The sequence below is a fragment of the Tuber melanosporum genome, assembly GCF_000151645.1.
Source record: "Tuber melanosporum whole genome shotgun sequence assembly, scaffold_136, strain Mel28".
NCBI classification, from domain to species: Eukaryota; Fungi; Ascomycota; class Pezizomycetes; order Pezizales; family Tuberaceae; genus Tuber; species Tuber melanosporum.
In genome coordinates this window covers 85,252-99,222 of record NW_003298793.1, presented here as the reverse complement: position 1 = coordinate 99,222, position 13,971 = coordinate 85,252, and the positions used below count along the sequence as shown (strand labels likewise).

Below are 13,971 nucleotides of genomic sequence, written 5' to 3'. Positions count from 1 at the left end.
GAAGAGGGTGTGATGGTTTTCAGGGTCCACAGGTGTTTGCACCTTGGAAGAAAACTCGACGTCGCGAATTACAATTGAAGAAGTACATAGTTGTATGATAAATAGATGTAGTCCGCGAACACTCAGACACGGAATATAAATATCGAAGTGCCTCTCAAGCTTTAGGCATCATCAAGCAACGGAGAAGAGACCTTAACAATATAATATTGTTTTTACGATTCTACCCTACTTTACCTATTTTACTTCGCTCCTAGTAGTCATAAACGAACCAAGTAAAGTCTAAGCCTTCCTAGACAATCTCCGTCTACAGAAATGAATCTCGATTGGCCTAGACAACTTTGAAGTCTATCAAGTTGTCTCCGCCTAACACTAGGTGTGGTAAAATAGCTTCTCGTAAAAAGTGACCTCAATCCTGATAGCCCAGATATCAACAGTCAAATCCCACTCTAGTAGGCTACTTACAATAGGAACAAAGGAGTGGTAAAATATCTCCTCAGCCAAGATACTAGTAGTATCAGCTCCAAGAAATCAGATAAAGACAGCGAAAAACCACTCTTATATACTGCTGGGAATAAACACTCAGGAGTAGTAAAAGTTCTACTTGGGTGATATGAGGCCAACCCTGACAGAAGGCGGTGAGTATCATAGTCTAGCTATGGGAACTTTCTTTTATGGATAGAGGAGCAAAAAAATAGAAGTGATAGGAGTTCATCATAGATTTCAGCATAGTGGTCAATGATTAGAACTCACTCTTTCTGGTGTATGAGTTACTATGAGGACTATGAAATCTCAAGTTTGCTGCATCATTTGGTCTTGATACCCATGGTCCAGACCTGTCTTCCTTGGTTGAAGTGGCTTAGAATGGAGCTGGGTTTTTGCAATCTTTTGTATCACTATAACTTATATCTTATCCACTTTTGTCGATTTTAGTTCTTAATTTTTAATTTTTAATTTCTAAATTCTCATTTTTAATAGTGTAAATAATGAGCAAAGAATCGTCTCTACTAGTAATATTGCTATTAGACTGACCACTAGGCAGTTTAATTTAGGAATGACTTACATGGGCCGAACGCTTTCAAGATTAAATGATCGGAGATTGGTGCAAAATCATCTGGACAGATGAAGCAACCTTCAATGTTAGAAGATCATTAGATCGGATGTTTGTGACCTGTACAGCATCAGAAGAATATAATTCTTCCCACTTGCTTCTATGCTTTCAGAAGTTAGAAAAGATACATGTATAAGAGTGCTTTTTTGGTACTAAGAAGGGTCTACTGATTTTTTGAGACAAGTTAGTAATGGGACAGACAATTAAAGTAAAAGGCTACTGTTAGCATATCATTCCTCCATCTTGAAGAGTTTTAGTATCAGGTCTCTCGTGAGACTGAGAACTATGTTTATATCCTTCAAGATGGAGTGAGTGTGCATATAATCAACTATACTGTTTCAAGCCACATTTCATGATCAACGTGTTACCGTCATTTCCAGTTTTCCCAGTTAATGCGGTATATTACTCATGGAGTATCAATTATGAACGCTACCAGCTGGCACTTCGCCTGCTAATTGGAGCAATATATGAGCCAATCGTGTTGTGTTCGCCAGACTTCTCCATAACGTCCAGTTCATGTAGCGTTGCTTGGGCAACCGTTAAGCTAATTCCTAGGTTCCTCCCCGCGACGAGACCTCGCCTCATCTCTCCGCTGTTTATCCCAACTCCCTTGGTTTCAGGAACCAATATCGCATCTCTTTCTCACTTTTCAACACCCTCCATAATAGTAAGAGAATGCTATCTTCAATTCCACTTATAGCCCCTCGAGACGTAAGTGCAGCTTCTCCTGTGCAATCCTCATTCAAATATTTATCCCTACTAAAGTTTGATATTTAGGCACATACCCTTTGGTACACTCCGACCTCAACGTTCTCTTTCACCCCATTCTCCTCCAGCAGCACAACACCCCAATCACTCTTGTCCCCGCCCGTCTCGCAGAACATACATCCAAGTGCACTCCCAAACTTCCAGTCTCACCCCTCAAGATTCAGGCCCCCATCCATTTCCCCGTTGACTCAGCTTGCGCTAGATGAAGAGTCGGTATACCAACGGAAAGTAAATATTCAGCGTTTTGGGGCAACATGGATCAAACCGCCCGGCATACTAAAGACTTATCAGGTTGAGCTCGATGAAGAGAAGGAACGAAGTGAGGCGGAAAGACAGGCAATGATAGAGGACGTGGAAGTTACTGGTGAAGATGGAGCGTTTGATGAGACGGCCGGTGAAATTGCAGTGGAAGGCGATGAGGGCGAAACCGGAGCAGATTTGGACGCGGATATCCCGGAGGCGGACAGTTATGATGAAGACGATGAAGATGAAGACGATGAGGACGAAGACGATCTCGATGATGGCTTGGATCTAGATGGTCATGGGGATGGGGATGAAGTTGATCTAGATGCTGAAGTTCCGGAGGCTGAGACGGAGACTTTGTGGGATGACAGCGATGACGACGAGGATGAAGAGGACTACGAAGATGAGGATGAAGAGGAGGAAGAGGAGGGAACCCAGGGGGTTGATTCTAGTCCCCACCAGGCCATGTACTCTCACGACGAACACTTTGGACCTCCCGATTCTAGGGTCGAGCAGAGACTCAGACAATACCCAAGAAGGTCGTTGATCAGGAGTGACGACGATATGGAGATGGATAGCGATTAAGTTACGCCTTGGGAATGCTACACAGTTACTCGAGTAGTTACCCAATCGCCGTGGACGGCAGAGTTGGTAATATCGGGTTGAAGGTTCCCGTGGCAATGGTTGATTGTATGGTATAGTTTTTGTGAAGCGTGGACGTATCGTGATATTTATCTTGTGACCCTGTTCTTAGTCCGCAATAAAAGTTCAATCGTACCCACTCCGGTCGGGGCTCGTCACTTATCGACACGAGCGATAAAAGGTACACCATTGTAGACTTGTAAATTGCTTTAGATACATACTAGTCATCATCATCCATCAACTCTGCCAACTCTCTCTCCTCCTCCTCTGTGAGGAAACCCTCTTTCCTTTCCTGTACTGGTTCCTCTTCCATCCCTTGCTCCTGTACCCTTTTATCCTCCACGGCTTTCATCAGATCCACGGGTCGCAGAGACCATGTCCGCACTGTATTGTCAATTGATATACTGGCCACCATCTCACCATTGCCGACGATAGCTAAGCCTGTAACCTCTTCGATATGTCCATCATATATGTGATAAAGTTCACCAGTCTGATACCAGGTCAGAACCCGAGACATGTCCTAGTGAAGGGGAGAACCTACACTAATATCCCATATGCGGACTGCTTCATCTCTACAAGCCGTGATAATCCATCTTCCTCTTGGCTCCACAACTACATCGTTAACGTAGTCTGGGTGCCTTAGAACAGCTTCACTACGACAAGTGCCGTTCTTTTTAGTCTCAGTCCGGATATCAATCTTCCGAGCAGTGTTATCCGCAGACGCAGTCCACATCTCCGCGTCTTCTCCTTGAAACCTGATCATGTTAACACTGGTGTCGTGTTCCATGATAGTTTCACTGCTCTCGGTAGTTGCGCTGACATTTGCGTAAGGGATCTCCCAGCGCTTGATATCCCGCTCGCTACCACCGGAATAAATAATAGCGGCCTCGGAATTTGAAGTAATCGGATCTACTGCAAGTGCCCTCACAGCTCTATTATGCCCCTTCAAAGTATTCAATCTCTGACCTGTCCCGGCGTCCCAAATTACGATTGACGCATCGCTTGACCCAGAGAAGAGTAGCCCACCCTCGTGTTTCGGAGAAGGAACAAAGAGAAGGCTCTTTACGAAATCTGAGTGACCGGCAAAAGTACGAAGTTTCTGACGTGTTTCTGTCGAATATGTGATGATCGTTTTATCCCATGAGCCCGTAAATAGAATCCCTTGAGCAGTATTAAGTGCAAGGGAGGTTACTGGTGCCGTGTGACCCTTGTAAGTGCATGACTTATCGCCCGACTTTTCATCTGTCAGCTCAATTCAATGTATGTTTCACTAGACTCATAGTTTTTACAGACTTCAAGGTCTACTCTACGCGTGATTCCGCCGCTTTCGGCGATATAAACACGCATTGAAGAGGTTAAATCCGGAATAATCGAAAGGAGCTTAGAAGCCAAGGGTATTGGAGAACCATTCTTATTAGAGGACTTTGCAGAGCGTCGTTTGGCGTTAGCCAGAGCTGTCCTGGGTGAATGATTAGTTAAGTTCCAAATAATTGTAAGGAGGATGTTTAGCATACTCAGTCTGAAAGAAATGGCCCGGATCATTTGACATCGACATCTTGGAAATTCTCCGAGTTGAACTATGGTACAAATGCAGTGCGCTAAGGTCACTTCTCTAGAAGGGTTACTGTACAATGGTTGTGCGGGACAGGCGAGAAAAGGCTTGGATGTGGGGTTCGGAGCGATGTCGTAGAGCGGGTAACAATCTGTGACACAATTTCTAGGCATTGGGCGGGATCACGAGCAGATAAGGTCTATCGCGCCTTCCATGAACGTTCCCCTCTACTCTCTCCCCACCCTTTCAGGGCAGTCGCCTCAAGATCAGCCATACCCAAACCCCGGTGTGGTAGTCTCCTTTACAAACTATCACAGCGCCCCATCCCTACTCCGGCCAAAATGCAGAGCACATCGAGGAAAAAAGTACCATCACACCCTCACTTTCCATCGGTGTGCGCCATTGGGCTAATTTTCTAAAGAGGTACTTGCTTGATGAACTTATGATTGATATCCCGTAAGACTTGATGCGATTTAGCTACCTTGGCTACCGCCTAGGCTACCATCGAGCAAGGTGCTAATCTTAATGCTGCAACAGCCGTTACGACCCAAGGGATGACGACCCCTCAGAAGATAAGGCCCTCCGAACCCTAAGGTTGATGAGAGAAACTCATAAACAACAACGGTTTGAATCCTCTTCCACATGTGCTATTTTGGTTGCCGATTGAGCCTCTCTAATATGACCGTGGTACTAGTGACCGACTTCTTGCTAGACACCTGCGAGAGAGTGAACAGTGGAAGAAAGACGCGGTAGCCTCTATTGATTGGGATAACACAGAACTTGTTGCAAATGTACCTGGGAGCCCCCCCACCATGTTGGCATATTCAGTCGATCAGATATCCACCCCTGAGGCCGAACAGGCTCTTGAGATCATGCCGGCTGAATACCGCCATACCATAGTGTCCATCAAGCAATTTGACCGCCCGCCCAACAGCAATTCCAATAGAGCGATGCTGGACTCTTACAAGCTTGCTGGCATGTTTGCCGACGAAGGTGTACATATGAGGCAGCGAATGGTACGGGAGGAACAGGACTTGAGGACTCTTCAGGAACATGAGAAGGCGCCATACTACGAAGTCCTGAGGCGACAAGATCCTGAACGTTACAACGCAAAGGAAGGAGTGCCTCTTCCTACAAAAGCTGGAGCAAACCAATCCCACCACTTGAGCTTGAGGGCATCGGGAGCCCGCCGGGATTCTGGACCTTCCCATACGTTAAGCAGTAGTAATGCGCCCGGAGTCGGCACGGCCACTGACTATTTTGGGCAGAAAGGTGGCCCTGAAGCTGTTGGATCCTCGGGAGCCTCTGCGGCCAAGAGTCGCGACCCACGCCCTAGACCTTCTATGGCCACTCCACTTGCAATTCAGGAAGGCGCCAGTGCTACTGCAGGCAGACAATCCGGCGGCTTTGGTGCTGGGCCACCTTCAGGTCACCCGTTCAGCGACTCAAATCGCCTTTGGGGATTCGCCAGTCCCGGTTTCGCACTCGCAAAGGAGTCACCTGGCTCACCAATGCCCCCTACTAGCCCTCTTACCCTCAACCCTTTCGACAGGAGGAACTCATCGGCTTCGAGCCAAGCGGCGATAATAAACAACCTTAGGAATGTGCCTGACGACTCAGGGGAGGCCGCTTACTTGAAGCGGATCCTAATGACCCAACAGCAACAAGAGCAACAGCACCATTCCAACCAACAGCCGCCCCGTTAGAAGACCTGCCGATACTGCCCTTCTAAGTCCGAGCCAACACGAGGGGGCCAGGAACCCCCCCCCCCCGCTATTAATGGATCGTTTATGAGAGATATGTTTGTTTATGAAAGAAATTGTAATGTAGTGTGGATAGTAGATTAATCATGTCAGATGTTTCAGGCGTCCCCAGCCGGCACCCCGGACGCGCCGACTACTCCTACCCCACTAGTGTGCAAATACAGTACATTGAGCGTTTACAAGTGTTATAGTTTGTGCGGTCTGCTCGTGTAGCCTATGAGATAGTATCTGATAGTCATGAGTACCGGTATTGTTTCTATTTATGAATTATACTCAGGAAGCAACTGCGAGAGGAAAGGGAGGTATGGGCGCACTAGGGCACTCTTTCTAAACGTCTCGGTGGAGAGAGTGTTTTGATAGGCTTGAGTACGGTATTGGAGAGAAACGTCGAAGCTTTGGATCAAGTTGGCACCAGCCGGTTCCAATGATTTCAGCGCAGCCACAATACTCCCCCATCTATAACTCTTTCTTGCCTGTAAGTATATATAGCCTGGGGGGTGCAATACCAAGGCAATAAGAATATCAGTAATGAATTCTATTGAGCACGAATTTTGTCGTGCAGCTATCGCTATACCAGCGCGCAGTATTGTGTTGTGCAATAATGTACTTATACAAGCTGCCGCACGCTATCAGTTATCGTGGTTGATTGTATGCATGCAGTTTCAACTGTCATTCTATATCCGCCATGCCTGTACTATAGAAACCGGTATCATATATTATATCCTTTTATATTTCTTGTTTTTTTCGGTGGTAATGCTGGTGGACATCGCGCGCAGAGCTATGGTCCGTCACTGCATTTTAGTCATTGGTATCGTAGCCTTATGCTGGTGTAGAATATTTAAGGCTTATTGTTGTGGCCTTAAAGCTATCACCTGATCATTTGGTAGAAAAATTTGGTGCGGGGTGCCGTAGATTACACATTAACATCCATCTTCGCCAAAAAATGACCTCGAATACAGTGTTATTATCATACCTCTTTGATTCTTTGGTTCTCATTTTTTTCATAAGTTCGTTAATAGAAACATAAGCGGGTCACGTTGGCTGTTCTAGTAATACATACCGGTACTCCAATAATGTCAGCCCGACAGTTATCCCTCCTTTGGAAAATACATATAGAGCACAGTATTGTGGAACAGGAGGGAAAAATGAGTGCTCGAGTAAATTGTGGCTTCCTTTTTTCTCAATATCCTTACCCTAGTCCGTGTCTCCCCCCGCGCATCGCGGAGCAATGAAGAAAAAAAAGAAAAAGCAGTCGTTAAAATCATTACCGTGCTAAGGGAGTCCTCTTTTTTTGCGGGGCTATGGATGGTAGGTATAAGTATCATACCATACAGGTAGCTGATCTCCGATCCCCCTAAGGCTTTGGTTGGGGTCCACGCCCTTCGTTCGTTTGTTATCTGCAAGGCAGGTCTTGTGCCTCTTCTTCTTTTCTCTCTCACCTTCCTTTCCTCCTTCTCCTTCACAACAACAATCCTTCCCACCACCAAACTGGTTTCTACCACAGATTTACCAGCTCTTCTCACCCATCGCCAATTCGTGTTCGGGTATCTTTCTATCTGTTCTGTTTGTCCCCCATCCTCTCTAGTGTTAGATTGAACCTTCCCTGGTTCTTCTCTCGACCCCGCACTTCTCACCGCTGGTGAGGCTCTTAGCTAACCGGTGTTACTGTGGAACGAATAGCTTGAGAAATACTTCACCTTGACGCAATGTCCTCTACTACTGCAGTCACACAACCAAATGCCTCCCGTGGAAAGAAGAAGGGCAAAGGAGGTGGGGGAGGAACTCCATCCCCTGCCCCCGAATTAACACAGGACAAAACGGCCGACTCTACAAATGATGTGAAGGCTGGTGAGAAGGGAGAGAAAGAGTATTTGAAGTGGATCACGAAGTAAGTCTCGAGCATCTCCTCATCAAGTTCTTCGTGGCCTAAACTTTTTTCGGTAGGCAGCTCAAGAAACACACCAAAAAACTTGTAAGTGTTCAGACCCATAGTGAGCCAAGCATATCATGCCATAAGCCCAAATTTCTGCCAGCTTTTCTATTATGCTACATATTTATCGCAGCGATCTGCTAATCATTCCGGATGCTAAATAGGATAGTATCGCAAAGTCCGAAGAGAAGATCAAGGACCTTCCTGAAGAGGAGAAGGCTACTACCAAGATCATCAACGTCGACGAGCGCAATAAAATCATTGGAAAGCCCGTTACTCTTGCCGTATACAAGGAGCTCAAGGAATGTTACGAAAATCTTTTGAAAGCTTCTGAACTGGAAGACAAACGCCTGGAAGCCGAGAGAGTTGAAGCTCAGGCAAGGCTCGAGAAGGCTGTTGAAGAGGCAAAGGCTGAAGCGCAGAAAGAGACCGATGAGGCCGCCAGAGCCAAGATCTTGACTGTCGTTAAATTTTTGAGACTTGCGGGGCATCGCCGAAACAATAAGAGTGTCGACGAAGATGAGGATGAAGCCATTGAGAGAGTCCTCGTTCTTGTGTATGGTGGTGACCAGAGCGCTATCGATGCCTGCCTCAACCTTGCTAACGGCTCCGAAGAGCCGGTCGACGGCTTTCAAGTTTCTTGTAAGAATACCCTCCATTTTTCTGCTCCTATGCTATGCACGATGCCTACGGCCGTAGGGGCTGAGTTGGTTTTCTGGTGTCTAACCTCCTTCACACAGATTCACGCATTAAGGAAGTTGCCCATGCTCTCAAAATTCAAGGTGTTGACGAGGAGGATGTTGAAGAGACCCTGGAATTTGCCGAGGAGCCGGAAACCGAACAACAGCAAGATCAACGAGAGGAACTACCTACTTACGAGGCGTCTGCTGGAAATGAACTCGACCTCGCTGCGCAGGACGAAAAAGTGCCCCTCTACACCGAAGGCGCCGCTGAGGACATGCAAGCCCCTCCCCAACAAGCCTATACCAACGGAAACGAACATGAAGCACCTGCGACTGCCCCCGGCGCATCTATCGCCGACGGTGATGCCACTAATTACGCATCCAAGGAGGTTGAATTGGAGGGCATCGAGGACCAAGTACAGGCACAGATTACCGGAGAAACACAGGCACAGGATGCACCAACAACACAGCCTGCTAACGGTGAACCAACCGGAGACTCTTGGGCAGATGATCAACCAAAGACCCCAGAGGTCAGCGATGAGTTCCAGAATGTTGAGCGCCGTGGTAGGGGGCGTGGGTATCGCGGTCAAGGAAGAGGGCGTGGACGTGGCTACAGAGGGGATAGAGGTGGTTACCGAGGGGATAGAAGTGGTTACCGCGGCCGTGGAGGTCGCCACCGCGGCGAAGGAGGGGATCCCGGAGACCGTCCACACCGTCCCAGACCGAAAAATACTGACCGCCAACCCCAACCCCAACAAGCCACCACATCTACCTAACCGGTTGGAGTTGATCATGATTTAGTAACTAACTGCATTGTACTCATATCCTGTTCTACTACTGTCTGTAATTTTCCCTTGCGATTGATATCTCTTTGTGTTTTCTGTTCTTGCTTCACTTTAGTGGGGAAGGGTTGGGGGTACAGAAAAATTTGAAATCTGCGGGGACTGGCCATGTTTTCATGGGGAGATGTAGGTGGTTTGGCTGTGGGTGCATCGTAGTCGCTTTTAGTTCGGAAAACAACCAAAACGAAAAGTTTCTTCCTTGAGCTTCTCCCTTTTTTCTCCTTTCCTCCTTTTTCTTTTTCATTTGTGCTCCAGATAAAACACAGGATATGGAGGACAAAAGTTTGGGGATACGGTTTTGGGAAAGGCGTGTTTTGTATTATTCCCTTCTTTTGCTGATCTTGATCTCTACCTCTTTTATATCTATCTGGGTCCCACTTTCTTTAGTTTTATTATATCCTTTGTCTATTTTCCTTTTCCCCCCATTTCCCCTGAAGGGCCCGCTTCAAAAGCTATCGGGGGGGGGAGCATGGCGTTTCAAAAGTTGGGACACTTTATTATGGCGAGGATGATTATGTTTGTCATGACAGCGGTGATGACAACAACGAATTCTGGTGTGATACAACACGGAGGTGGGAAAAAGGTGCCATTTTATGATTACTTTAGCAAGCAAAAGTTGGAAAGTCGAGTATACCGTCCTGAGATAAGTCAATCAGATATGGGTCACTATATATAAGTACCTTGTAGACCGTATGATGCCTTGAGACAAAAGAAGTAGCTTAGATAGCTAAATTATGTAGCTAGCTCCCGGGCAGTAGTCCATTTAGTTATTTGACCATCAGCTTTCATTATTCAGTCAGTATTCTATTCATTAAATTAAATATTAGGCACATATTAGTTAAGCCAATGTAACTTATCACACAAATGAATAGGGTATCCGGAACACTTATCGCATGGGCCACCCCCTACCTCTTTAGATGTGGGGTAGTGCACATAAGTGCACTCCCGGTACTTGGTACTGCGACACCCAGTCCAGGACCCCGCGGGAGGGGAGAGTCCGAAGTTCTCGATACACCAACAAGGTACAGTACGGTACGACTGTATTTTTTCAGGCACCAAATCGATTCTCAAGTTGTTAACTAGGCATACCCCCCAAGATATGATACAACATCACGTTTATACTCGAGTACAAAAGCCACGACACCACCAGTGCAGCCCAGCACAGTGCCATAGGAGCACGACTAGAAGCTCCCTGGATCTATGATATCATACTCCTTCCCCTAGCTTACCCATCCATCTATCATCCAGCAGCATATTAATTACGCCCGTAGAGCCACCTATCCACCACCCTATAAGTGAGATCTACAATAAGTATTAATATGATAGCAGAGGATCTGACAACCAACCAACGGACTGCCCTTAAATTTATAGGTTAAGTAAATCAACGTTCGAAAAAAAAGGAAAAAAAAGGATCTGGACAAAAAAGTAAGGGCAGAGTAAAGATCTACAAAGCTCGGCCGATACAATAACGAAGATTGTGCACTTTCTGCGGATGAATGATGAAATGGAGGGTTGTGTGCGAGTGCATGGTTTAGCGGGGGTTTCTTTTTTTTTGCTAGGTAAATAAATTCTAAAAGCATGTACTGTACCGGTACTCGAGTACCGGTATGACATGGGATGGATTGGATTGGGCTTGGCGGTTGGATAGGTTGTCTCGATAATAATGTGTGCTTTGGTGGTGCTTGGGATGACGGGATGGCCAATAGGGTAGTCTATCATGATAGAGAGGTATGTACAGTACTGTACTATACGGTACGGCGAGTACTGCCCCAACAGCTCTTGTACGAGTACGTAGATACCGCATTGACTGTTCAAATTCGACCCGCCGCTACTGACTGCTAAACCACTTGAAGTTAGCTGTTCTAGATATAATTGGACTTTAGAAAGTTGTTTAATACATATTACATGTTGAATACAGATAGAATTTTAATCATAAATAGAAATAAACAAAAAAAGAAAAAGGGAGGGGGGGGGGATAGGAGAGCAGAAAACAACAGCCTATTAAACCTCCAAAGCCTCAACAATATCAATACAAATATTGAAGTCGTCTGCTTCATCTAACTTCCAGACCTCCTCCTCTCTTCTAACTACTTGAGTCGTATTAATACCAATACTATCTGGTGCAATGTTCAGTGCAACTCCGGTTTGTGTTTCGCCTACTTTTAGCTTAGAATAAATAAATAAATAAACAAAACTCCTAAGGTTATTTAAATTGTATTTTTTAAATCTTATGTTATTATATAGTAAATTTACTAACCTTATGATATCTCCAGAGATAGGAGAAATTGAAATAAGGAATCTTGACCTACTAATCCTATGCCAGTTCTTTATGCCTCCACAGTAGCAGTTCCATCACCAGTCTGAGTAGCTACACTGGCTGCCATGCTGGCAGTAATTGCAGTTCTTACTACTTGCACCTGTCTCCACCCTCTACTATCAGCATTTCAGGCATTCCAAGTACCATGTCCAGAACTTCAATTTTGTTGTCCACCCCCTCACTAGATTCTTCACTACTCAATTGAGTCATATACCAGTTTTCAATACTAAGATTTTGTATCCCTTTTACTGATAATTCATGATCTGCTGACCCATCAATCAGTAAAGACAGTCTAAGTTGCCGGAAACAGGATTGAACAATAGTCTGTCATGTTAATGAAAACTCATTAAGTTAGCTGACTGTAATGATCCCTTTCTAGATAGTTAGTTCTTGGCGATGGGAAACGATACTTATCGTTTCTGTTTCCTTCTTTCTTTGTCTTGCGATAGCTCTAGATCCCTGCCTACATTACTGATAGTACAAGACCTTTGTCTTCTATCAGAAACGCCTATCGTAAGCTTTCTCTAACTCGTCTTCGTGACGAGTGCTTCTTGGCGTAACGATAATGTTACAATAAAGATAAAGTTCGTAAAGGTGTTTTATATTCGTTAAAGTCATATGTAGGAAAAGTACTTAGAACAAAGTATGAAGAACCTATCTTCCTCGGCCGCATCGGCCTCCTTATATAGTATTCTTCCCACCCGTAGTCATGTGACCTAAAGTGGTCACATGTGCGAAACCAAATCAGAACAACTAATCATGTGACCAAAGTGATCACATGCTCAAAATCCATGACCTTATAACAAGGTCATGTACAAAACTCATAAACCAATCATAACAAATAAACCAGTCATATGACTCTAATGAGTCATATGCGCAAAACCAATGACCTCATAATGAGGTCATGTGCAAAACATTAATCATATGCACAAGGCTTACCCGCAAGGCATACTCGCAAGGCATACTTGTCAGGCTCACGTCCCATGACTCATACTTGAGCCATGTGCGAAAGCATCACAAATCCCACACATAACAAATCATATGACCCTAATGAGTCATATGTGTGAAACAATAACATACCTGTGACTCATAACTATGCGTCACGTGAAAACCCTTTCCCTACTAAGCCACATTCGTGATATTAGCTCCCCTCCTCCTAAGCCTGAGTTCCATCAGGCCTGTTCTCCCAGTTTCAATAGTTCCCGTCCTGCCGAGCGCATGGTCCTTCTCAGCTTGTGGAACGTTTCATCTGCCGTCCTCCATCTGACCTTCACCGATTCAAGAGTCAGGTTCGCCATTTCGATCGTGTGCTGCTGATTGTCGTTCAGCTGTCTTATCTTCGCGATTGTTTTGTCGTTTGCTGAAATTGTGGCCTCGGCTTGGCCTAGTTGTTCTCGGAGTCCCCGGATCTGCCTGTGTAGGCTCCTGACATCCGGTTCCGTGTCTGCGGAGGGGTTTTGGGCCCCTCCTTCCCTGGACTGCGTCCTCGCGGCCCATGCCTTTCTGGCATCTTCTCCTTCCAACTCTTTTTTACTTCCATCCTTCCGCGGGTAGAATCCTGCAGATATTTTCTGTGCCCTGTGCATCCTGCACCCATTTCTGAAGCATTGTTGCCAATGCTTCAGAACGTGGTCCGGGTGTGGGCCACGCTTTCGACATTCCCTCGGAAACCATCCTGAGCCTTCTTTGTCACTAAAGTGTGTTTGGCAACCGTCATTGTAGCATACCGTCGATGACATGGCGTTATGCTTTGCTTTTTTTTCCCTTTCCTTGAGTTCTTCGTCGGTTGGCCCCATGAATCCGAATTCAGGGCTGGTGGGTGTAGTTTGGCGGGGGCTATCACCCCAGCCCTCATGTTGCTGCAATGGCGTGGGAGTCTTTCCCTCGCATTTGTCTTGGTTGAACGTGATCGTCACCTAGGCTGGGCTTGCCTAGGTATCGCTGGTGGAAGGTTGAGATGGCATGTTGTGCGTTTTCGAAGTTGTGTGCGAAGTACCAAGTTTTATCGTGTTCAGGAGAATATCCTGTCCACTTGGCTTGGTATTGGAGGTGACCGTGGAAGAAGCGGGAATCGACTATTTCGTCGAGCTCGTATTCTGGTTCTCCGTCGAGTTCAATCGGAG

The 13,971-nt window shown here is 45.9% G+C and overlaps 4 protein-coding genes; 3 read left to right on the top strand and 1 right to left on the bottom strand.

Annotated features, from left to right (window-relative positions):
* Positions 1 to 2,943: 2,943 nt before the first annotated feature.
* GSTUM_00002462001 (uncharacterized protein) lies at positions 2,944 to 4,380 on the bottom strand. XM_002836228.2 has 4 exons: positions 4,276 to 4,380; positions 4,055 to 4,220; positions 3,303 to 3,995; positions 2,944 to 3,251 (listed from the first exon to the last, which is right to left on the bottom strand). The coding sequence occupies exons 1-4, from the start codon at positions 4,314 to 4,316 to the stop codon at positions 2,982 to 2,984; spliced, it is 1,170 nt and encodes a 389-aa protein (XP_002836274.1). The 5' UTR covers positions 4,317 to 4,380; the 3' UTR covers positions 2,944 to 2,981.
* A 182-nt stretch (positions 4,381 to 4,562) lies between these two features.
* GSTUM_00002461001 (uncharacterized protein) lies at positions 4,563 to 6,940 on the top strand. XM_002836227.2 has 4 exons: positions 4,563 to 4,678; positions 4,735 to 4,769; positions 4,851 to 4,937; positions 5,008 to 6,940. The coding sequence occupies exons 1-4, from the start codon at positions 4,655 to 4,657 to the stop codon at positions 6,017 to 6,019; spliced, it is 1,158 nt and encodes a 385-aa protein (XP_002836273.1). The 5' UTR covers positions 4,563 to 4,654; the 3' UTR covers positions 6,020 to 6,940.
* Positions 6,941 to 7,381: 441 nt separating this feature from the next.
* On the top strand, positions 7,382 to 7,778 carry GSTUM_00002460001 (uncharacterized protein; the record flags this gene model as incomplete). The annotated part of the gene is made up of 3 exons (XM_002836226.1): positions 7,382 to 7,410; positions 7,481 to 7,639; positions 7,757 to 7,778. 3 exons carry the CDS (start codon positions 7,382 to 7,384, stop codon positions 7,776 to 7,778), a joined length of 210 nt encoding a protein of 69 aa, XP_002836272.1.
* A 4-nt stretch (positions 7,779 to 7,782) lies between these two features.
* Positions 7,783 to 10,014, top strand: GSTUM_00002459001 (uncharacterized protein; the record flags this gene model as incomplete). XM_002836225.2 has 4 exons in its annotated part: positions 7,783 to 7,964; positions 8,021 to 8,048; positions 8,171 to 8,648; positions 8,747 to 10,014. 4 exons carry the CDS (start codon positions 7,783 to 7,785, stop codon positions 9,463 to 9,465), a joined length of 1,407 nt encoding a protein of 468 aa, XP_002836271.1. The 3' UTR covers positions 9,466 to 10,014.
* Between the last annotated feature and the right edge of the window lie 3,957 nt (positions 10,015 to 13,971).